The sequence below is a fragment of the Bufo gargarizans genome, chromosome 1 (assembly GCF_014858855.1).
Source record: "Bufo gargarizans isolate SCDJY-AF-19 chromosome 1, ASM1485885v1, whole genome shotgun sequence".
NCBI classification, from domain to species: domain Eukaryota; kingdom Metazoa; phylum Chordata; class Amphibia; order Anura; family Bufonidae; genus Bufo; species Bufo gargarizans.
Genome location: NC_058080.1, coordinates 326,627,110 through 326,649,992, shown reverse-complemented (window position 1 = coordinate 326,649,992; position 22,883 = coordinate 326,627,110). Strand labels below are relative to the sequence as shown.

General features: G+C 44.8%; 1 protein-coding gene across 3 annotated transcripts in view; it reads right to left on the bottom strand.

Moving 5' to 3' along the window:
* The window catches only part of ACSBG2 (acyl-CoA synthetase bubblegum family member 2), a 162,333-nt gene that overhangs the window by 131,389 nt on the left and 8,061 nt on the right, over window positions 1–22,883 (bottom strand). For all 3 annotated transcript variants that reach the window (XM_044306010.1, XM_044306018.1, XM_044306027.1), the window contains exons 2-3: window positions 6,639–6,750; window positions 4,859–4,974 (exon numbers count right to left, since the gene is read on the bottom strand). In XM_044306010.1, coding sequence (XP_044161945.1) covers window positions 4,859–4,974; window positions 6,639–6,750 — 228 coding nt within the window. The remainder of the gene's footprint in view (window positions 1–4,858; window positions 4,975–6,638; window positions 6,751–22,883) is intronic.

Here is a 22,883-nt window from a genome sequence, read left to right as displayed (position 1 = left end):
TTTTTTTGCTAAATTATGCCCAAAAATAAAATTTCGATGAACTCGCCAGGCCCCTCATTGAATACCTTGGGGTGTCTTCTTTCCAAAGTGGGGTCACATGTGGGGTATTTATACTGCCCTGGCTTTTTAGGGGCCCTAAAGAGCCAGAAGAAGTCTGGGATCCAAATGTCTAAAAATGCCCTCCTAAAAGGAATTTGGGCCGCTTTGCGCATCTAGGCTGCAAAAAAAAGTGTCACACATGTGGTATCGCCGTACTCAGGAGAAGTTGGGGAATGTGTTTTGGGGTGTCATTTTACATATACCCATGCTGGGTGAGATAAATATCTTGGTCAAATGCCAACTTTGTATAAAACAAATGGGAAAAGTTGTCTTTTGCCAAGATATTTCTCTCACCCAGCATGGGTATATGTAAAATGACACCCCAAAACACATTCCCCAACTTCTCCTGAGTACGGCGATACCAGATGTGTGACACTTTTTTGATGCCAAGGTGGGCAAAGGGGCGCATATTCCAAAGTGCACCTTTCGGATTTCACCGGTCATTTTTTACAGATTTTGGTTTCCAAAGTACTTCTCACACATATGGGCCCCTAAATTGCCAGGGCAGTATAACTACCCCACAAGTGACCCCATTTTGGAAAGAAGACACCCCAAGGTATTCTGTGAGGGGCATGGCGAGTTCCTAGAATTTTTTATTTTTTGTCGCAAGTTAGTGGAATATGAGACTTTGAAAGAAAAAAAAGAAAAAAAGAAAAAAATCATCATTTTCCGCTAACTTGTGACAAAAAATAAAAAATTCTAGGAACTCGCCGTGCCCCTCACGAAATACCTTGGGGTGTCTTCTTTCCAAAATGGGGTCACTTGTGGCGTAGTTATACTGCCCTGGCAATTTAGGGGCCCAAATGTGTGAGAAGTACTTTGCAATCAAAATGTGTAAAAAATGGCCTGCGAAATCCGAAAGGTGCACTTTGGAATATGTGCCCCTTTGCCCACCTTGGCTGCAAAAAAGTGTCACACATCTGGTATTGCCGTACTCAGGGGAAGTTGGGGAATGTGTTTTGGGGTGTCATTTTACATATACCCATGCTGGGTGAGAGAAATATCTTGGTCAAATGCCAACTTTGTATAGAAAAATGGGAAAAGTTGTCTTTTGCCAAGATATTTCTCTCACCCAGCATGGGTATATGTAAAATGACACCCCAAAACACATTCCCCAACTTCTCCTGAGTACGGCGATACCAGATGTGTGACACTTTTTTGCAGCCTAGGTGGGCAAAGGGACCCACATTCCAAAGTGCACCTTTCGGATTTCACCGGTCATTTTTTACAGCTTTTGATTGCAAAGTACTTGTCACACATTTGGGCCCCTAAATTGCCAGGGCAGTATAACTACCCCACAAGTGACCCCATTTTGGAAATAGGACACCCCAAGGTATTCCGTGAGGGGCATGGTGAGTTCCTAGAATTTTTTTTTTTTTGTCGCAAGTTAGTGGAATATGAGACATAGTAAGAAAAAAAAAAATTAAAAAAAAATTCATCATTTTCTGCTAACTTGTGACAAAAAATAAAATATTTTATGAACTCACTATGCCCATCAGCGAATAACTTAGGGTGTCTACTTTCCGAAATGGGGTCATTTGTGGAGGTTTTCTACTGTCTGGGCATTGTAGAACCTCAGGAAACATGACAGGTGCTCAGAAAGTCAGAGCTGCTTCAAAAAGCGGAAATTCACATTTTTGTACCATAGTTTGTAAACGCTATAACTTTGACCCAAACCATTTTTTTTTTACCCAAACATTTTTTTTTTATCAAAGACATGTAGAACAATAAATTTAGTGAAAAATGGATATATGGATGTTGTTTTCTTTGCAAAATTTTACAACTGAAAGTGAAAAATGTCATTTTTTTGCAAAAAAATCGTTAAATTTCGATTAATAACAAAAAAAGTAAAAATGTCAGCAGCAATGAAATACCACCAAATGAAAGCTCTATTAGTTAGAAGAAAAGGAGGTAAAATTCATTTGGGTGGTAAGTTGCATGACCGAGCAATAAACCGCTAAAGTTGTGGAGTGCCGATTTGTAAAAAAGGGCCTGGTCACTAGGGGGGTATAAACCTGTGGTCCTTAAGTGGTTAAAGGGGTTTCTGGGATTTTGATGCGGATGACCTATGTTCAGGGTAGGTCAACAGTATCTGACACCCGGGACCCCCCGCCGATCAGCTACTTGAGAAAGCAATGCTCCTGTGAGCTCAGCGGCCTTCTCTCTGCTTTTCCTATGCAGAGTGATGACACGTTCATCTGTCACATGGCCTAGGAGCAGCCCAGCCCCATTTAAGTGATACAATGTGCAGAGCTGTGCTTTGTAAGCTTTGAGAAGGCAGTGGTGCTCCCAGAAGGATAGGGGCCATCAGTATCAAATTCCTGGAAAACTCCTTTAAGAAAAGAGAAAGCTAAACAAGCATTTGATTTATTAACTTTACAACTTAAGAGAATGGCTACGAGATAAACCACAGATGCTACATTAGCTGAACTTAAATCCCTCAGTGTTGAACTTAAAAACTTGCTAAAACTTGACTCTAAAATGCCATACATGAAATCCTACATGTGGCCATAATCTTTTGCCTATACATACAACATGGCTCAGGAGTAAGAGAGAACCATGCACATTTGAGGCCCATTGTGGCAACTTACTCATCTTGCTCTAAGACAGCTGTAGAGGCTTGGGGGTGAAATAATAAGTGGAACCCCTGAGAAGTGACCCCAATTTGCAAACTGTGCTCCTCAATGTATTTATTAAGGCGTGTAGTGAGCACTTTGACCCCACTACGACTATGGAAATGAAAACTGCCCAATGTCATGCCATCTAAGACACACCACACCCTTCAAATTATTAGGCGGGTTCTACTGGGTAATGAAATAACATAAATGTGTTTCGTACACTACAAGGTTCCGAAGGGAAAAAACACTTTTTGGCTTTTGCAGCACATATTTTGATAGATGGGTTTACAGGCAAGCATGATGCTTTTAAACATCCTCTGGGGTACCAGCACAGCTGTTTTCTGACGACCATTAGTTTTTTATTTTTCCTCTCAATAAGGCTACATGCACACGACCGTTCAGTTTTTTGCGGTCCTCAAAATGCGGATGGCATCAGTGTGCGTTCCGCAATTTGCGGAACGGTGTGGACAGCCTTTAATATAACTGCCTATTCTATTTTTTGCGGACAAGAATAAGACATGCTATATTTTTTTTTGCGGGGCCACGGAACGGAGCAACGGATGCGGACAGCACACGGAGTGCTGTCAGCATCTTTTGCAACCCCATTGAAGTGAATGGGTCCGCATCCGAGCCGCCAAAACTGTGGCTCGGATGCGGACCAAAACAACGGCCATGTGCATGAGGCCTAAATGTGTGAGTGTTTATTTTTTTGCGGGATGAGTTGCCATTATCATTGGTTCTATTTTGGGGTATAAATTACCTTTTGATCACTTTTTATATTACTTGTTGGGAAGCACTATAAAGAAAAGGCAGCAACTGCTTTCTGTTTTGTTTTTCATTGCAGCATATGTAACATCCCAGAGTTATGTTATTAAACTCTTTTTCTCCGCTATTTGTTGGTAACATGTGCCTTGTCTTCTAATGTGATTTTATTTGATATTTCTCACAAAAGTGCATTTTCTAAACCTGTTACATGTAATTGTTGTAGTTTTCTATGTACACCAGCAGGTGGCAGCAATGTTGAGCAAGGCCTTAGTTCAGTTTAGCATATCTAGACTGGAATAGTTTATTCCAGTTTAGCTCCCCCTCTATAAGTAGAAGTGGGCTGGCCCATGTCCTGTCTCATGGTAGGAAAGGAAGTTTCAGTTAGTATGTGCCAGCTCTCCCTGCAAGGGGAAGGCTGTGCAAGTAGGAGCTCCCAGAAATAGGGATCCCAAACCAGGATCTTGTCTCAATTGAGACCAAAGAGCTTCATTCCCAGTCTGAGCCCTTCAGCCTTAACTGGTGACAAGCAAGCAGCCATCTCCAGAACTCCAGGACGAACCATTCCCTGTGAGCATAACTGCGAGTACCATCCAGAGACCAGGAGAAGCCAAATTCCTCATCAGCTAGTCAATCCCCAACATAGCAGAAGATAGCCAGAGCAGAACACAGATTCCTGCCATATTCTCCAGGCATATGATAGAGGCAGAAGAGATAGTGATCCCTGCCATACATTTCCAATACCTGCTGGGACCCAAGACTATTGCTGTATCTCATATGGATTAATGCTGCCTCCAGTAAAGACAAGTTGAATTATATTCCAAGTCTGGATCTCATTCATTGCTACCAAGTCCCTCAATTACTCCTACTAGCAACACACTCATTTATTGCAAGTGAGCCAGGATCCAGGAGGGCCCCCCCCCCCCCTTCCCCACATCATTGGTGGCAGCAGCAGTTCCGATCGGAGTCCCAGCAGTGTAATGCTGGAGCTCCGATCGGTTACCATGGTAGCCAGGAGTCACGCTACTGAAGTGATATGGCCCGGCGGCCACGGCGCACGTGAGTATAATGCTGCTCACTGACATATCATGGCAGCCAGGACTTCAGTAGCGTGACTCCTGGCTGCCATCGTAACCGATCAGCGCCCCAGCATTACACTGCTGGGACTCCGATCGGCACTGCCACTCCGTGATATCGCGGTTCCGGCGATATAGGCGATATGCACAAAATCCATATCGTGGCACAAATTTATATTGCATATCGCCTATACCGCCCACCCCTACAAATATCTCCCTCCCCATACAACAAAAAGCAAATTTCAGGAAACTGTAAAGCAGAGTGTCTAGATATGTGGAAGGAGGAGGGTGCCGCGGTCATACCGTCACAATGAGCAATGTCCGCTTCAACTTTTTTTTTATCCCCATGTTGACCTTCATTTTCAGGGTCAAAAGGTGCAGGATTTGTAGCTGACTGCTCATGCACCATATCTTCTTTGCTGTAATATTTCAAATAAAAACAATTAAATATTGTACAGTATGAAAAAATAGAACATTCAAGCTAGTAGTAAGTCAACCATAGTTGGGCAAATGGGCCAACTATACACTGACGTATATGTATAATATGTATGCTTATTGCTCTGTGCATGGTTACTTACAGTAAAAGCGCAGTTCTACACTTCTGGTATATGTATTATAAAAGGACAATATAATCTGAAGGCACATACAATTATCTGGTACAAAAAAAAAATGGATCATAAAATCTATGCACCCTTTGATAAAAAATGAAAAACAACCAAACCAGATAAAAATTTAAAATTGCTGCAAAACTCTGCATGCATATATTTAACTCAGACAGATATGTAAATGTTTACAAGTGTGGTCTGACTTAAAACTGTATCAAGAGGGTGTAAATATGAGTGCTCCTCCCACTGTCCTATAAAAAGGTTTTCAGAGGCTACTTTTGGGCAGTGTACTTTTGGGGAGAAACTGTTGACTGCAAAACAAGCCTCTATGATGCACCTGGCAGATCATTGGACTGAAAGAAGCAGGATGGGTTTTTTTTTTGTTTGTTTTTTTAGAGAAACTACCCGCCATCTAAGCCATTCTGACCTAACTGTTAGGAGGAGTTGAAAACATTAGGGTACACATAAATAGGCCAAGGGGTCCAGACGGCACAGACAGACCTCCAGTAGAGAGTGTAAGCATGAGCAATTCCCACAGTTTCATTGTCTACCATCCAGACATGAGCGACACCCGCTTCATTACATACCCATAGCAAAAGGAAATTGTGTGTCATGGCACCCATTACATGTCTTACAATTAATAGCCAGGCACCATCACCTTTATTTTAAGTGGTGTTGTGAATGAGAAACCTAGACCTCTATGGAATGGAACGTATAGTCTTTAACAACAAATCTAGGTTCAGTTTTGGATCAGACAACATTCACTTTCAAGTATGGAGGCCTTGTGGTGGCCGCTTCAATCCTACACTGCCCAACTGCTGGTGTGATATCATCTGTGGAGCCATTGCATTTGACAATCAACCCTAGTAGCAATATGAGGGAGTCTAACAGCCTAGCGATATGTGCAGGACATCCTAGGGCCACATGTGTTGCCTCTCATGTCAGAACCCCCCACACACGCACACGCACAAAGGGTTCACAGGAATGTCTTCTCCAGATTGCATTGCAACATGCCCTTGGCCTGTCTGATCACCAGATTTATCGCCTATTGAGCATTTATGGGACTGGGATACCAGCTTCAGCAACCTATAAGTGTGCAGGATTCACAGACCTAGCTGCAACATCTGTGGGCAAATATACCACAGGATACCATACAGAAGCTGTATGCCTCCATGCCCAGTTGTATCTCAACGTGTATCCAGGCAGCCCAACAGGATACTAGAGACTCCTGTCAAATGTACAGTTTTTCCCAATGGACTTTTCTTTTCACTCCAATGTTGTAATCACTTACATATATCCTCATTGCATTCACACAAAGTTTAATTAGATTCCAACAGCTCCTTCTCGGTGCATTTTTTCCCCCCTCAATGAGAATACATTTGCCACTAAAGTCCTACTATCTAAATTAAGAGATCTTTAAACATCAGAGATTTGGAATTAAATAAAATATATAAGTGTAAGATTTAAAAAGAGCTTACTTTTGTGAGGAAGTTACAAATATATCATTCAAGCATACATCTTGTTCTGTGGTCTCACGTGGCTTTACATGTACATCCATAGCAGACATGTCAGAATAACACTGCTGTGTCACTAAGAAAAAAAAAATTATTTTTTTATTTTTATTTTACTCACTTATATAGTGCTGACATATTCCGCAGAGCTTTACAGACCTCATCATCACTCGTTGTCCCCAATAAAGATCACAATATAAGATTCCTAAAAGTAGGTCTTTGGAGTGTGGAAGGAAACAGCAGAACCTGTCGGAAACCCACGCAAACACATGGAGAACATACAAACACCATGCAGATGTTGTCTTTGGTCATATTCAAACCTTGGAATCCAGCATTGGAAGGCTCCGTGCCTGGTATGTAATCATACACACAGGTATTCAAAATGATTACTAGAATATTTAAGAAAGGGCATCAAAAGGTCACCAAGGATCCAACAGTTTTCCTAGCTTGTGGTCTACAGCAAGTAATAATAGCACATTGTGTTGTATGCATTTAGAAAAGTTCAGTAATATTAATTAAATATACTTTATGTTCTCTCAATCTAAGACCCTTATTTAGCAAAAACAGTGTTAAGCAGCATGTTCTCTTCTGTCCCTTAGGTATCTTCATGCTGCTCCAAGGCCCTTAATTACAATGCCCGAAATTGTGTTGCAACTACTCAGTAGTAAGTTCCTCCTGTAAAGACCAGAGGAGGAAGTTCACTACTGGGAATGCCTGCAGTCATCTCAAAATTGACTGCTTTAAAGGGGTGGTCCGGGAAAATATCTAATATATAAAGCTGAGTATATGTGTATATGTATGTATGTCCGCTAAAGGAATCCGCACCGTCACACTTACAATCACGAAATTTGGCACACAGGTACATCAGGTGTCTGGGAGGCTCTCTTGGACGTACCGTTCCCGAGATACTCCCAAAAAATGCATTAGCCAACAGAAGCTTGGTCACATGACCCTTATCAGCCAATAGAAGCTCTCAGGTCCTCCAGCCTCCACATACAGTTTTACTTCAGGTTTCAACAGGGCTGCCATCAGAAATTTTGGGGCCCCTTACACAGCTCAAGGCCTGGGCCCCCCCTCCTACCCCGCCGATTTAGAATCCGTCCTGACTCCACCTCCCCTCCACCCCCAAGGACCTACCCCCAATTTCATTATTTTTTTACAACTACAAAGACAGTAAAAAGTGATAATCAGCTATTTCAGTAAGGAATTCATTTTTGACCAAATAATATAAAGCCTGCTACCACGACAAGGTAGACTATTTTAAGCAGGACCCTACACTAACACTAACTACACTACCTGTTCTAATCTGCCCAGCAATCTTCCCCTGGCACATTTAAGAAAAACACACCTTAAGGCCCCATGCACACGGCCGTTGTTCACGGCCGTGTGCGGGCCGTGGAACCGCGGCCTGGATCCCTTCCTGTGAGCTGGAGCGCACGGCGTCACTGGTTGCTATGACGCCGTGCGCCCCCTGCTGCCGGCACAGTACAGTAATACACTGGTATAGATCATACCAGTGTAGTACTGTATTGCAGCGGCAGCAGGGAGCGCACGGCGTCATAGCAACCAGTGATGCCGTGCGCTCCAGCTCACAGGAAGGGATCCAGGCCGTGTGCATGGGGCCTAAAAGCACAAGGTTTACTGTTACAGTGTTATAGGGGGGAATCTGTGGGTGACACACTGTTATGGGGGGAATCTGTGGGTGACACACTGTTATGGGGGGAATCTGTGGGTGACACACTGTTATGGGGGGAATCTGTGGGTGACACACTGTTATGGGGGGAATCTGTGGGTGACACACTGTTATGGGGGGAATCTGTGGGTGACACACTGTTATGGGGGGAATCTGTGGGTGACACACTGTTATGGGGGGAATCTGTGGGTGACACACTGTTATGGGGGGAATCTGTGGGTGACACACTGTTATGGGGGAATCTGTGGGTGACACACTGTTATGGGGGGAATCTGTGGGTGACACACTGTTATGGGGGGAATCTGTGGGTGACACACTGTTATGGGGGGAATCTGTGGGTGACACACTGTTATGGGGGGAATCTGTGGGTGACACACTGTTATGGGGGGAATCTGTGGGTGACACACTGTTATGGGGGGAATCTGTGGGTGACACACTGTTATGGGGGGAATCTGTGGGTGACACACTGTTATGGGGGGAATCTGTGGGTGACACACTGTTATGGGGGGAATCTGTGGGTGACACACTGTTATGGGGGGAATCTGTGGGTGACACACTGTTATGGGGGGAATCTGTGGGTGACACACTGTTATGGGGGGGAATCTGTGGGTGACACACTGTTATGGGGGGGAATCTGTGGGTGACACACTGTTATGGGGGGGAATCTGTGGGTGACACACTGTTATGGGGGGAATCTGTGGGTGACACACTGTTATGGGGGGAATCTGTGGGTGACACACTGTTATGGGGGGAATCTGTGGGTGACACTCAACCACTCTCAAACCCAACTGGTCAAATTTGTTAAATGGATCCCAAACACAATATGCACAATAACACACCCCACCCCCTCCAACACTTAATTAACCCCTTCATGGCCTAAACATTTTTTTTAAAGCTGAACACAAAGCTAAATAGGGCTGGGTGGGCTGGCAAGGGAGGGGTTAATAACAATAAGTGATGGAGGATCCTGGCCCTGTGGGATAATCCAGAAAACAGCTTTGCATTTTACCCCCGAGCAAAGACCACACAACATAGAGCTGCCGAGCCAAGGAGACAACATAAGGATCAATATGAAAATAAATAATTTGGAGCCTTTGAAATCGCTCAGCTCAGTATGCGGCATAGGCTACTTTCACACTGCCGTTTCTGGGTCCGCCTGTGAGATCAATGTAAAGTTATGACGGATCCGTTTGACCTACGCTTAGACTTAGACTTTTTTTTTACTGAGTTATGCAGACAGATACCAACGTTTGCATTATAGGTGCGGATCCGTCTCCGCACCTAAATGCAGGTGTGAAAGTAGCTGAGCTATTTCAAAGGCTCCAATTATTTTATATTTTTATTTTTTTATTGGAACTGGCTGGGCCCCCCCCCCAGGGTCCGGGCCCCTTACTGGGGTATCTGCTGTACCCCACTGATGGCGGGCCTGGGTTTCAATAACAACCCAGCCATATATCTTCACTGCTGTAGGTCAGCTTTAAAGACAATAGATGTTTTTATCCTCTGAAAAATCCAGTTGATATGGTATGCAAATGAGCCAGTAAGGTGCCCAGAGGGGGCGTCACTCACATAGGAAGAAGCCCAGACATGCCCCCTGCCACAATGTTTTCCCCTTTAAAAGACTTAAAACCCCGCCTCCAGGTCCTGCTAAACAACGCCCAGATGTGTTTAGGTCACGCCCCCTCCCACTCATGCGGATTGAAAAAAAATCAAGGTAAAAATCTACTTCTGTCAGCTGCAGGGGTGGGAGGGAGGGCGACTTTCTCTCTGCAGCTCACACTCACTTAGGCTCCACTGCACTTAAACTCGATTCAGACATCCGGAGTGCATTGCGGATCCGCAAATTGTGGATCCACAATACTCCCAGCTGGCATCCCCATAGAAATGCCTATTTTTGTCCGCAATTGCGAACAAGAAAAGGATATGCTCTATTTTTCCTGAGCTGAAGATCGGGGCGCGTTCTGGAAATGCGGAGGCGGACAGCACACTGTGATGTCCGCATCTCTTTCAGCCCCATAGAGAATGAATGGGTCCACACCTGTTCCGCATAATTGCATTCTACGGATGTGTGAATGGACCCTTAGAGTGAGCTGTTTAAAAGGACACACCCCCGATCTGGTTAGGCCACGCCATCTCCCACTTCTCAGCCGACTGAGATTGAAAAAATATTTAGTTAAAAATCCACTTCTAGGTCCCGCTAAGCCACGCCAATACCTGATTAGACCACGCCCCCTCCACTCCTTAGCCGACAGGGATTTAAAAAATGAAGGTAAAAATCAATTCCTGTCAGCTGCAGAGGTGGGAGGGAGGGTGACTTTCTCCCTGCAGATCACTCAGACAGCATAGTGCCGCTTTCTTGAGCTGTTCAAAAGGACACGCCCAAGATCTAGTAAAGGCCACGGTTAAGGGGGCGGGCCCCTGTTGAGGTCACCGTCAAGGGAGTGGTATGCTTTGAAAGTCACTGTTAAAAGGGTAAGGCTGCTGTAAAAGGTCAAAATTAAGGGGGTGGGCTGCTGTGGAGGTCCAATTTTAAGGGACGGGGCACTGTGGGGGCTCAGTGTTAAGGGGTGGTGGGCTGTGGAGGTCACCGTTTTGGGGGCGGGGTGCTGTAGATGTCACTGTTATAGTGGATAGTGTTGATATCTTTTACCGACACACAAACATTAAATGAAATAGATTAAATATACCCGAGCAAAGCCGGGTCCTTCAGCTTATTATATTTAGTCAGGTCCATAAATATTGAGACAGACACAATTCTAACATTTTTGGCTCTATACACCACCACAATTGATTTGAACTAAAACAAACAAGATGTGCTTTAACTGCAGACTGTCAGCTTTAATTTGAGGGTATTTATATCCAAATCAGGTGAACAGTGTAGGAATTACAACAGTTTGCATAAGTGCCTTCCACTTGTTAAGGGACCAAAAGTAATGGGACAATTGGCTTCTCAGCTGTTCCATGGCCAGGTGTGTGTTATTCCCTCATTATCCTAATTACAATGAGCATATAAAAGGTCTAGAGTTCATTTCAAGTGTGCTATTTGCATTTGGAATCTGTTGCTGTCAACTCTGAAGATGAGATCCAAAGAGCTGTCACTAACAGTGAAGCAAGCCAGCATTAGGCTGAAAACATTAAAAAGAAGGAATGCAGCGGTGAGCTCAGCAACACTAAAAGACTCGGAAGACCACGGAAAACAACTGTGGTGGATGACCAAAGAATTCTTTCCCTAGTGAAGAAAACACCCTTCACAACAGTTGGCCAGATCAAGAACACTCTCCAGGAGGTAGGTGTATATGTGTAAAAGTCAACAATCAAGAGAAGACTTCACCAGAGTGAATACAGAGGGTTCACCACAAGATGTAAACCATTGGTGAGCCTCAAAAACAGGAAGCCAGATTAGAGTTTGCCAAACGACATCTAAAAAAGCCTTCAGTTCTGGAACAACATCCTATGGACAGATGAGACCAAGATCAACTTGTACCAGAGTGATGGGAAGAGAAGAGTATGGAGAAGGAAAGGAACTACTCATGATCCTAAGCCTACCACCTCATCAGTGAAGCATGGTGGTGGTAGTGTCATGGCGTGGGCATGTATGGCTGCCAATGGAACTGGTTCTCTTGTATTTATAGAAACATAGAATGTGTCGGCAGATAAGAACCATTTGGCCCATCTAGTCTGGCCCATTTATTTATAATGTGACTGCTGACAAAAGCAGCAGGATGAAGAGAGAGAAATTTCACAGATTTCTTACAATTATTGTGTATGACAGTATTTTCCGGTTATTAAATGCTTTGTGCACTGTGTAGCTATAGGGGGTGCAGAGGGAGCAGTCGCTACCGGGCCCAGGAGCCTGAAGGGCCCCAAAGACCCTTGTACCACATGAGAAGACACCTGTTTTATTGAAGGTGCATGCTGGTTGTTACACCTCTGGCTGGAGGGAAGGTGTTAGGTCAAGAATTTGGGACGGTTGGGGTGCAGTTTCAATTTTTGCCTCAGGCTCCCCTGCACCTGGCCACAAAGCAATGAGGGATGGGGGGCCCAAGCTAAACTCTTGCACCAGGGCCCATGAGCCTTTAGCTAAGCCCCTGATTGCATATCTACTTACAGGAATTTAGAAAATGTCAGGAATTTCAGAAATTGTATGGTTTACAATAAATATGGTTTAAAGGGAACCTGTCACCATGAAAATGCAATGTAAGCTACAGGCAGCATATTATAGAGCAGGAGGATCTGAGCAGATTGATATATATAGTGAGCGGTCTGTGGTATCCCGGACGGCATCCTGCTGAGAGCAGGAGTGCACGGCGTCATTGTTTGCTATGACGCCGCGCGCTTCGTGCCGCCGCTACACTACAGTAATACACTCGTATAGATCACACTAGTATTACTGTACTGCAGCGGCAGCACAAAGCGCACTGCGTCATAGCAAACAATGACGCAGTGTGAATTCGGCCTTCTACTGAATCTTTTCACATAGAACTGTATATCACTCTGTTCCCCTCCTCCTGCTCTATAACATGCTGCCTAAGTTTCATCTAAATTGCCTGACTATTTACATCAGGCTCCAACTGGCCCATAGGAGAACAGGTGAATCCATTGGTGGACCCTTTAGTAAAGGGGGTCCCTAGTCCTCCACCCTTTGCACGAGTGCCACAGCAGACTGACCTCTCAAAATGTACAATAGATCGGCAGCGTACAGTATCTCAACCAGTCTATTTGTCCATATAAAAACTACCCATTGCGTTATTCAGGGGCGGACTAAGCGGTAGGGCACTTCGGACGTTGTCCGAAGGCCTGGCCGGGAAGGGGGCCCGCGGCGGCAGGTCACGGAGATGAAAGCTTCCATTGTGGAAGCATTCATCTCCATAATCATCTGTATCACAGTCCTTAGGACAGCGATACAGATGGCTCTGCTGTTTCTCTGATAGGCTGCGGCACAAGGTCCACAGCCTATCAGAGGCCGTTTTTATGCAGTGCGATGACATCATCACCATGCCTGAGCCGTACAGCGCGGGACACAGGCCGGAAGAGGCCTGCATCGCAGCGGAGGTAAGTAAAAAATTTTTTCCAGACTGTTACTGGCACATGGGCAGGGGGAGGGGGGGGGGAAGAAAGAGAGGCACTTGTTACTGGCACATGATTGGGGGATATCTATGGGGGGCACTTGTTACTTGCACATTATTATGGTGCACTATGGGGGCTTCTACTGAGGCCACAAAAAAAGGGGCATTTTATATGGGGGGCTGTGTGTGGTACTAGTATTATCAGGGGTATTATCTGTTTCTGCAGTATAGTATTGGGGGTTGTAGGATGATTTGTCCATAAGATGGGAGGATGATGGAAAAGTGGTAAACTAAGATTATTATTTTTTGTTGTCAAACTGCAGAGACGGAGAAGATGAGGACATAGAACATCTACATCAAAAGGAGATGTCACTGGATGTAAGAGGTATGGGGCGCTGTATTTCTGTAGTGATGGGATCAGGGCGTAACGATCGCGGTGCAACCGTGGGGTGTAGGCGGGATATGGGCATGGCTGGATCAAGGGCCTGGAAGGGGGCCCTTGATCTATTCTGCCTGGGGGTCCTGAGGCTTCTCAGTCCGCCCCTGGTGTTATTATAGACACATTGGGTGGCTGAGATGACTTGTAGGTATAGCGGCAGGCCAGCCAATATCCTCTTTCATCAGAGATCACCCTTCTCGAAGTCACTGCAGGGGCCCCCATAATCAGTCATCTTGTAGAGTCTTGATTATGCCTGCCACTGTGTGAGCAGACAATATTGTGTAGCTGCACAGTGGGCCCCCAAAACTAAATTTACAGGTGGGCTCCAGGAACCCCGGTCCAACATGATAGTGAGAAAAACACTAATGTTACTATTTTAGTACAGTAAAATTGCCACTACTAAATTAATAGCCATTTATGAAGGAGCTGGAGTCGATGTGAGAAAAAATATATATATATATATGCAGGAGTTAGAGGTTTGGCTTTCTGACTCCACAGCCCTGCTAACAGCACTGGTATATGCCACAGTCATTAGCTCAAATGTTATATGTAGGAGTCACATGTGGCTCCTGAACCACTAGTTTCAGGAAGCAATAACATGGTGTTTCCAATTGATTCCCACCAGAACAGCCTTCCGGAAAAGGCTACTGCAAGTGTGAAAGTAGCCCAAGACTGACAGAAAACACTGATCTTAATAAATCTGGAACAATATAGAAACATAGAATGTGTCGGCAGATAGGAACCATTTGGCCCATCTAGTCTGCCCAATATACTGAATACTATGAATAGCCTTGGCCCTATCTTATATGAAGGATGGCCTTATGCCTATCCCATGCATGCTTAAACTCCTCCACTGTATTTACACCAAATAGACAAAGGGACACACATATAAGATAGTCGCAAATTTTTATTGAATAATTGACATTACAAAAGACATAAAAGAATGATAATATTAGCAGCAGCAATGCAGACAAGCGCTTGTCTGCATTGCTGCTAATATTATCATTCTTTTATGTCTTTTGTAATGTCAATTACTCAATAAAAATTTGCGAATACTAAATGTAAAATGGCCTCCTTCCGGGTAGGCTCCTCAACTACTTGCTGTAGAGATAATCCCAGTAGGGAATTTAGAATATCTGTACACCTTGCAGAACTAGCCATTTTGGTTTTCCAGTTTACATCAGGAAGATTAAAGTCTCCCATAATGATAACTTCCCCCTTCAACGTCCTATCTTCCGGAGATTTATACAGAGGAGAGCAGAATGTTTTTTCTCTAATGGATTCCAATAGAATCAGCTGCACATGTGCTGTCCTGAGCCACAGATGCGGACAGCACACGGTTGTGTGCATGAGGCCTTTCTCTGTTTTGGGTTAGATCGGCATGCGCCAAAAATATCAATTTGGTAAGGTCAACAGTAGAGATGAGTGAATCAGTTCTAAACTAATGGGGTTTGTTACAAATTTAAACACAAATGAATCTGCCAAATTAATCAGAAGCATCTGGAATCATTTTGAATGTGTTGCGTAAAACAGTGCCCAGTGCCAATTTACTGTGAAAATTGAGAGGTAAGACCACTAGGAAGTAAAAAAAAAAAAAAAAAAGGGGGAGGATCACATGACACTAGGAGGAAGTGGGAAGAGAGCTTGCCCTGGTTGGCTTAGTGGCTGGCAGACGGCTGATCAGCCAATCAGAGGCAGAATTCAGGAAGGTCCTTTGCCGAGACCATCATAGAACCCCCATTATGTATTCATCTTCTGACATGAAAGGGTATCATGTGACAGTGTCTGATAAAAAGCCATTACAGACACAAGCCACTAATGTAGTGTGATAGGGACACTATAGGAAGTGAATAAGGATATATAATTGGTTCAATTTTAGGGAATTTGATCAGGGAAAGATTTGAGAGAGTGAGGGACTGGTCACCCAGCTGTGTGTATATTACAGCTGTTGGCTGGCAGCTAGGTCTGCATTACAAAAGCCACTGCAAGAAAAAGGAAACTTTTTTTCTGCCTATAAACCATTCTGAAAAGGATAAGACTATCGTAGCAAAGGATAAGCCTAGCAAAATGCATAGACGTTCTGTTATTCTGTTTTAAGATGGTTTAACATATGAGTTTTATTGTATGATGGATTTATCTTCTGTTCTTCAGTATTTTTGCATGTTTTCTCCAAGCTTCCATGGATACTGGCAGGTGAGCTGTACTTTCCTTTTTTTTTATTTAATTTTTTTAAATACATTAGGGATCATGCATACGAACTTTTCAAAAATGTGCCATGCTTGAGCCTAGAAAAATGTTATTTCCTATCGGTTTGATGTATACAAATGTACAGCACTCCACGTTTTTGTATCCTGCAGAGTCCAGTAAAAAAATAAATAAAAATGCATACGTTAATGTACATTTTATTTCTACCATGGAACTGTATGGTGAACAGACGCCACTGTACGGCATCAGTCTGAGGCATCTGTTAACGCATACATTTTTGATATGCATTAAATGGATGGAAAAAAAATAGAATGTGAACCCAGTCCTAGTGTCAGAATAAGCACCAGTACACATCGGAGCAGTGTGGCGGAGAGGGGAGGCCGCCATGTACTGACAGAGCTCTACCTGGTCCTAGTGGTCAGGGATGAGGACTGTTTCCCAAGGATCATTTTCTACTGGGAAATACAGGTCACAGTATAATACACTAGAATCTATATAATATAAAGATATTATCCCTACACCCGAATAATAATACAATTAGGTGGCAATTTATTATACAGAAATATGTCCATGTTACGCGTATTTATGACACAGATTATGGCGCAAAGGTCCTTAGCACTGTAAACTGCATATTTTTCCCAATCATGCCAGGTCTAAAATAGGATAGCGTGGGCAGGGAAAGGTATACAGCTATGGCCATCCAGTTATTGGAAGGGGTGATAAAGGACCCCGAAACGCGTTTGGTGTAAAGAAAAACCCCCCTATGGACATTGAATCTGCCAGCCTAAACACTACGGACACCCCAAGTTAACCCTGTCACTATCGGAGACCCAAGGCGCATTGGACATTGGTTTACCAGAGGGACGCATGACGCCCGTCCAGCGCTGAAAAAGGAGTCGATGATTACAACAAGCGCCGGAACCTACAACTATAGAGCGGCGTGTTAAAGGACAGTGTGGGGAAAGGACCGAAGGAAATACCGATCCTAAAAGGCTAAAAGGCTTTGGCACAGCAGCGGAATCTTGTATAGCACCTAACAGTGAGTAACAGCGGGACGCCGCACGTATCATTCACTGTTATTTTACCGGCTGCCTCTGTGTCTCCTACTCGGAGGACACTAACATTGTGGACTCAAATTCCTATAAAGACTGCACAGAGTATAACCACCAAGGTGGAATAGACTATTTTCTCTATCATCATCATCCCCATAGATTGGATCCTATCAATATCCAGGACTCTTGATATATATATTTATATATTTTTTTTTAACTATTCATTGTTTTTTTATCTGTATGTTTTATTAGCTATTTTAAGATCATGTATGTTATATGCATCAGCTTTTAATTTTTAACTTTCAATAAATTGTGAGGTACATATATTTTGGAGAGTGCCCAGTATTTTTATTCATTTACTATTTATTCCCAAAAGGAAGGGTGATTCCTTTTTTACTGAGAGCACCTCCTCCACTGTTTGCACCATTCCTGTGCGTCACTTTCTGCACGTTTTTACTCTAGTTATTGGATACCACTGCCATAAATTGACCCGATAACACCGCCATAACGTGACCAGATAAAAGGCTATAAGGGGGCACAGTCACATGACCCTGTGACATTAGAAGGTGAATGCGGTTCATATGGAAACAAAATGAGAGGTAGAGGAGTGAGACAGGGGTGTAATTATATGGCTAGAGAAAAAAAAAAAAAAAAAAAGTAACTATCGGCTAGTACAGGCCCCAAAAATTATCCAATAGGCATTCACCTGAACTTTGGATTCTGTGGCTGGAGGTGCATTAGGCAGTCACAGGATAAATATGCAACTGTTGGCCAGTACAGGCCACAAAAATTAGGCATTCATCTGACATAAAAGGATACTCGACAAGAGGCAAGAGTTCCATGGCAAATTGTGCCAGCTCTGGCCACAGGTCAAGCCTGCACACCCAGTAGTCATGGGATTCCTCGCTTCTCAGAGCGTCCACATCGGCTGTTAACCTGATGTAGTCGGACACCTAGGCGCTCCCTGAGGCTGGATCCGGAGGGCGGATGTCAATGGGTTGGCTGCAAGAATGATCTCATATCTGAAGTGACCAACACCTCTTCAAACCACCTTCTTCTTGCAGGCGCGGTAGGATTGGTACCCGCACCTGTTTCGCTGTGAGTGGAAATTCCTCTGCCAGCGCCTGCAACAACAGAATGTAGCATCTATTGCAGCAAGGCATGGCGCTCTGTGATGCTGGCAACATGTCCGCCATTTTGTGTTTGTACCAGGGGTCCAAGTACATTGCCACCCAGTACTGGTCCTTGCCCTTTATGCTTTTTATATGGGGGTCCCTCTTCAAAACACTGGCGCATGAAGGCCCCCATTTGCACTTAATTGGAAGCGGTGGAACGCCCTGGTTCCGTCTCATCGCCCAGGAAAATGTGGTCCTCGGTCTCCTCCCCTAGGCCACGGACAACACCAGGGATCCCTGAAAAGTTTAAAGTCTGCTCTTCTTGCTCCTCCTCCTCATCTCCCCAGCCACCATCCTCCTCTGACTCCTGCTGACTTGTCTCAGATGGAGTAGCCCACGCTGGGAATTCATTCAGCATTGCGACTTCCTCATCTTCCAGCTCCTGCTCCTTGATGGCTTGATCAATGACACAACGCAATGCAAGCTCCAGAAAGAAGGCGTAGGGTACGATGTCACCGATGGTGCCCTGGCTGCGACTAACAAGCTCCCCAGAACCTGTCCTGCCGCAGAGCTCGTACAGGTAGTCATTAACAGCACGTTTCTGCTGGAGCAGCCTATCAAGCATATACAAGGTGGAGTTCCAGCACGTTGGGCAGTCACAAATCAGACGTCTGACGGGCAAGTGGTGTCGCCGCTGAATGAAGGAGAAGGAGAAGCCACACGGGTGCCAAGGAATATATGCTTGACGGCTGTCAGAAGGTTCACCCAGTGAGCAGTAAAAGTTATGTACCTTCCCTGCCTGTGCTTGCTAGACCACGTGTCTGTGGTCAGATGTATCTTGGCACCGACACTGTATACCAGAGATATATTAACTTGCCGCTGAACGTGGCCATATCATTTAGGGAAGCCCTTCTGGGAAAAATATTTCCTTCCGGGGATCTTCCATTGCAATGTGCCAATGGCAACACATTTTCCAGTGTCATCATTTTTTTTTACACTCGAATATTTGGGCCACGGAAGCCTGCCTTGTGCCAGATGAACGCGACAATAGCACGGTGAAAGGTGGAGTGGAGGACAAATGGGAGGAGAGAGGAGAAGGAGAAGAGTCAGGATGTGGAGCGCCGGCAGTGTGGCTTTGTGGGTTGTGACGGCGTTGCTCCCACTGGGCTCTGTGATGGGAGACCGGGTGCCTTCTTAAGGCGGTCGTCCCTAGGCGAGTGTTGGGCTTACTGCGACTTATGCATTGACAGCACAGGCTCCAGATGGCAACAATAATATCAGCAGCTGACATGTTAAAAAAAAAGCCCACACTGCGGAGCTGTGTGCCGGTGTCCTGGCAGCGCAAAATGTGACAGTGCATGGTGGATGGCTCACTCCAGATACATTTGCAGTCTGCTTTTTGCCTCCTGTGCACTGCGAGTTCTGCTTTCCTCTCCTCCCCATCTGCTGCTCCGTCTTTGCCTCGGAACTCTCCTCCTCTTCTTCTCTTGTGGGCACCCACATGACGTCCATCAACATGTGATCATCATCACCTTCACCACCACTGACGTTAGAGATCTTGGAGTAGTCAGCAACAGCTGGGATCACCCTCCTTGGGCTGATCTCGGTACTGTCGTCAGACCGCTGGGTGGCAGCCATTGCTACCTCCTCTCCCTCATCCGATGCCAAGAATGGCCGTGCATTGGTAAGGGAATGGATGGGGAAATAATTCCTCTCACTCGAGTGGGGGGGGCTATGGTGGTGGTGTCTTCGGGGGTGCACACAACAAAGAGTGAGGAGGGTGCAGAGACAGAAGATGAGGTGGGTGCAGAAGCGGAAGGCCGAGCAAGCCACTCAACCAATTCTGATGTGCCTCTTCCTCTGACTGTCGTTTTCTAAATGATCCCCTGCCTAAGTCCATAGAAAAGAGCAGTATTTGTGGAAGAAGGTATATCGCAGCCCTCAATCAGTATTTGGTGGAAAAAGGTATATAGCAATACCACCCCTCAATCAGTATTCTGTGGAAGAAGGTATATGGCACCCATCAATTAGTATTTGGCTGAAACAGGTATATGGCACCTCTCAATCAGTATTTTGTGGAAGCAGGTATATGGCACCCCTCAAGCTGTTTTTTGGGGGGGCAACAGGTATATCATACCCGTTGCAATTAGTTACTCCAATAGCATTTGTCCCTCTATGTAGCTGCGGTATCGCAGCAGAACCGCACACAACTGCTGCACACAATACAAATACACTATAATATAATTTGTATGTTAGAAAGTATATTATAACACATAGTATATCACATCCCTCTATATCACACCTATAGCAGTCCTTAACCACTTCAGCCCCGCTAGCTGAAACCCCCTTCATGACCAGAGCACTTTTTACACTTCTGCACTACACTCCTTTCACCGTTTATCGCTCGGTCATGCAACTTACCACCCAAATGAATTTTACCTCCTTTTCTTCTCACTAATTGAGTTTTTCATTTGGTGGTATTTTATTGCTGCTGACATTTTTACTTTTTTTGTTATTAATCAAAATGTAACGATTTTTTTGCAAAAAAAAATGACATTTTTCACTTTCAGCTGTAAAATTTTGCAAAAAAAACGACATCCATATATAAATTTTTTGCCAAATTTATTGTTCTACATGTCTTTGATGAAAAAAAAATGGGGCATTTGCAATCAAAATGTGTAAAAAATGGCCTGCGAAATCCGAAAGGTGCACTTTGGAATATGTGCCCCTTTGCCCACCTTGGCTGCAAAAAAGTGTCACACATCTGGTATCGCCGTACTCAGGAGAAGTTGGGGAATGTGTTTTGGGGTGTCATTTTACATATACCCATGCTGGGTGAGAGAAATATCTTGGCAAAAGACAACTTTTCCCATTTTTTTATACAAAGTTGGCATTTGACCAAGATATTTTTCTCACCCAGCATGGGTATATGTAAAATGACACCCCAAAACACATTCCCCAACTTCTCCTGAGTACGGCGATACCAGATGTGTGACACGTTTTTGCAGCCAAGGTGGGCAAAGGGGCACATATTCCAAAGTGCACCTTTCGGATTTCGCAGGCCATTTTTTACACATTTTGATTGCAAAGTTCTTCTCACACATTTGGGCCCCTAAATTGCCAGGGCAGTATAACTACGCCACAAGTGACCCCATTTTGGAAAGAAGACACCCCAAGGTATTCTGTGAGGGGCATGGCGAGTTCCTAGAATCTTTTATTTGTTGTCACAAGTTAGCGGAATATGAGACTTTGTAAGGAAAAAAGAGAAAAAAAAAAATCATCATCATTTTCCGCTAACTTGTGACAAAAAATAAAAAAATTCTAGGAACTCGCCGTGCCCCTCACGGAATACCTTGGAGTGTCTTCTTTCCAAAATGGGGTCACTTGTGGCGTAGTTATACTGCCCTGGCAATTTAGGGGCCCAAATGTGTGAGAAGTACCTTGCAATCAAAATGTGTAAAAAATGGCCTGCGAAATCCGAAAGGTGCACTTTGGAATGTGGGCCCCTTTGCCCACATAGGCTGCAAAAAAGTGTCACACATCTGGTATCGCCGTACTCAGGAGAAGTTGGGGAATGTGTTTTGGGGTGTCATTTTACATATACCCATGCTGGGTGAGAGAAATATCTTGGCAAAAGACAACTTTTCCCATTTTTTTATACAAAGTTGGCATTTGACCAAGATATTTCTCTCACCCAGTATGGGTATATGTAAAATGACACCCCAAAACACATTCCCCAACTTCTCCTGAGTACGGCGATACCAGATGTGTGACACTTTTTTGCAGCCTAGATGCGCAAAGGTGCCCAAATTCCTTTTAGGGGGGCATTTTTAGACATTTGGATCCCAGACTTCTTCTCACGCTTTAGGGCCCCTAAAAAGCCAGGGCAGTATAAATACCCCACATGTGACCCCACTTGATTTTTACGGATCCATGGATCGGATCCGCAAAACACATGCGGACGTCTGAATGGAGCCTTACAGGGGGGTGATCAATGACAGGGGGTGATCAGGGAGTGTATATGGGATGATCACCCCCCTGTAAGGCTCCATTCAGGCGTCCGCATGTGTTTTGCGGATCCGATCCATGTATCCATGGATCCGTAAAAATCATACGGACGTCTGAATGGAGCCTTGCAGGGGGGTGATCAATGACAGGGGGTGATCAGGGAGTTTATATGGGGTGATCAGGGGTTTATAAGGGGTTAATAAGTGACGGGGGGGTGTAGTGTAGTGTTTGGTGCGACTTCACTGACCTACCTGTGTCCTCTGGTGGTCGATCCTAACAAAAGGGACCACCAGAGGACCAGGTAGTAGGTATATTAGACGCTGTTATCAAAACAGCGTCTAATATACCTTTAGGGGTTAAAAAAAAATCACATCTCCAGCCTGCCAGCGAGCGATCGCCGCTGGCAGGCTGGAGATCCACTCGCTTACCTTCTGTTCCTGTGAGCGTGCGCGCCTGCGTGCGTTCACAGGAAATCTCGGGTATCGCGAGATGACGCGCCGATGCGTCCAGGAGGAACAAATCAACCACCTCCCGGACGCATCGGCGCGTTAGGCGGTCGGGAGGTGGTTAAAAGGACTTTTCTGGCCCTGATAGCTAGCGTTTGGTGTCCCTAACTGTCCCTGCGCCAAAATGA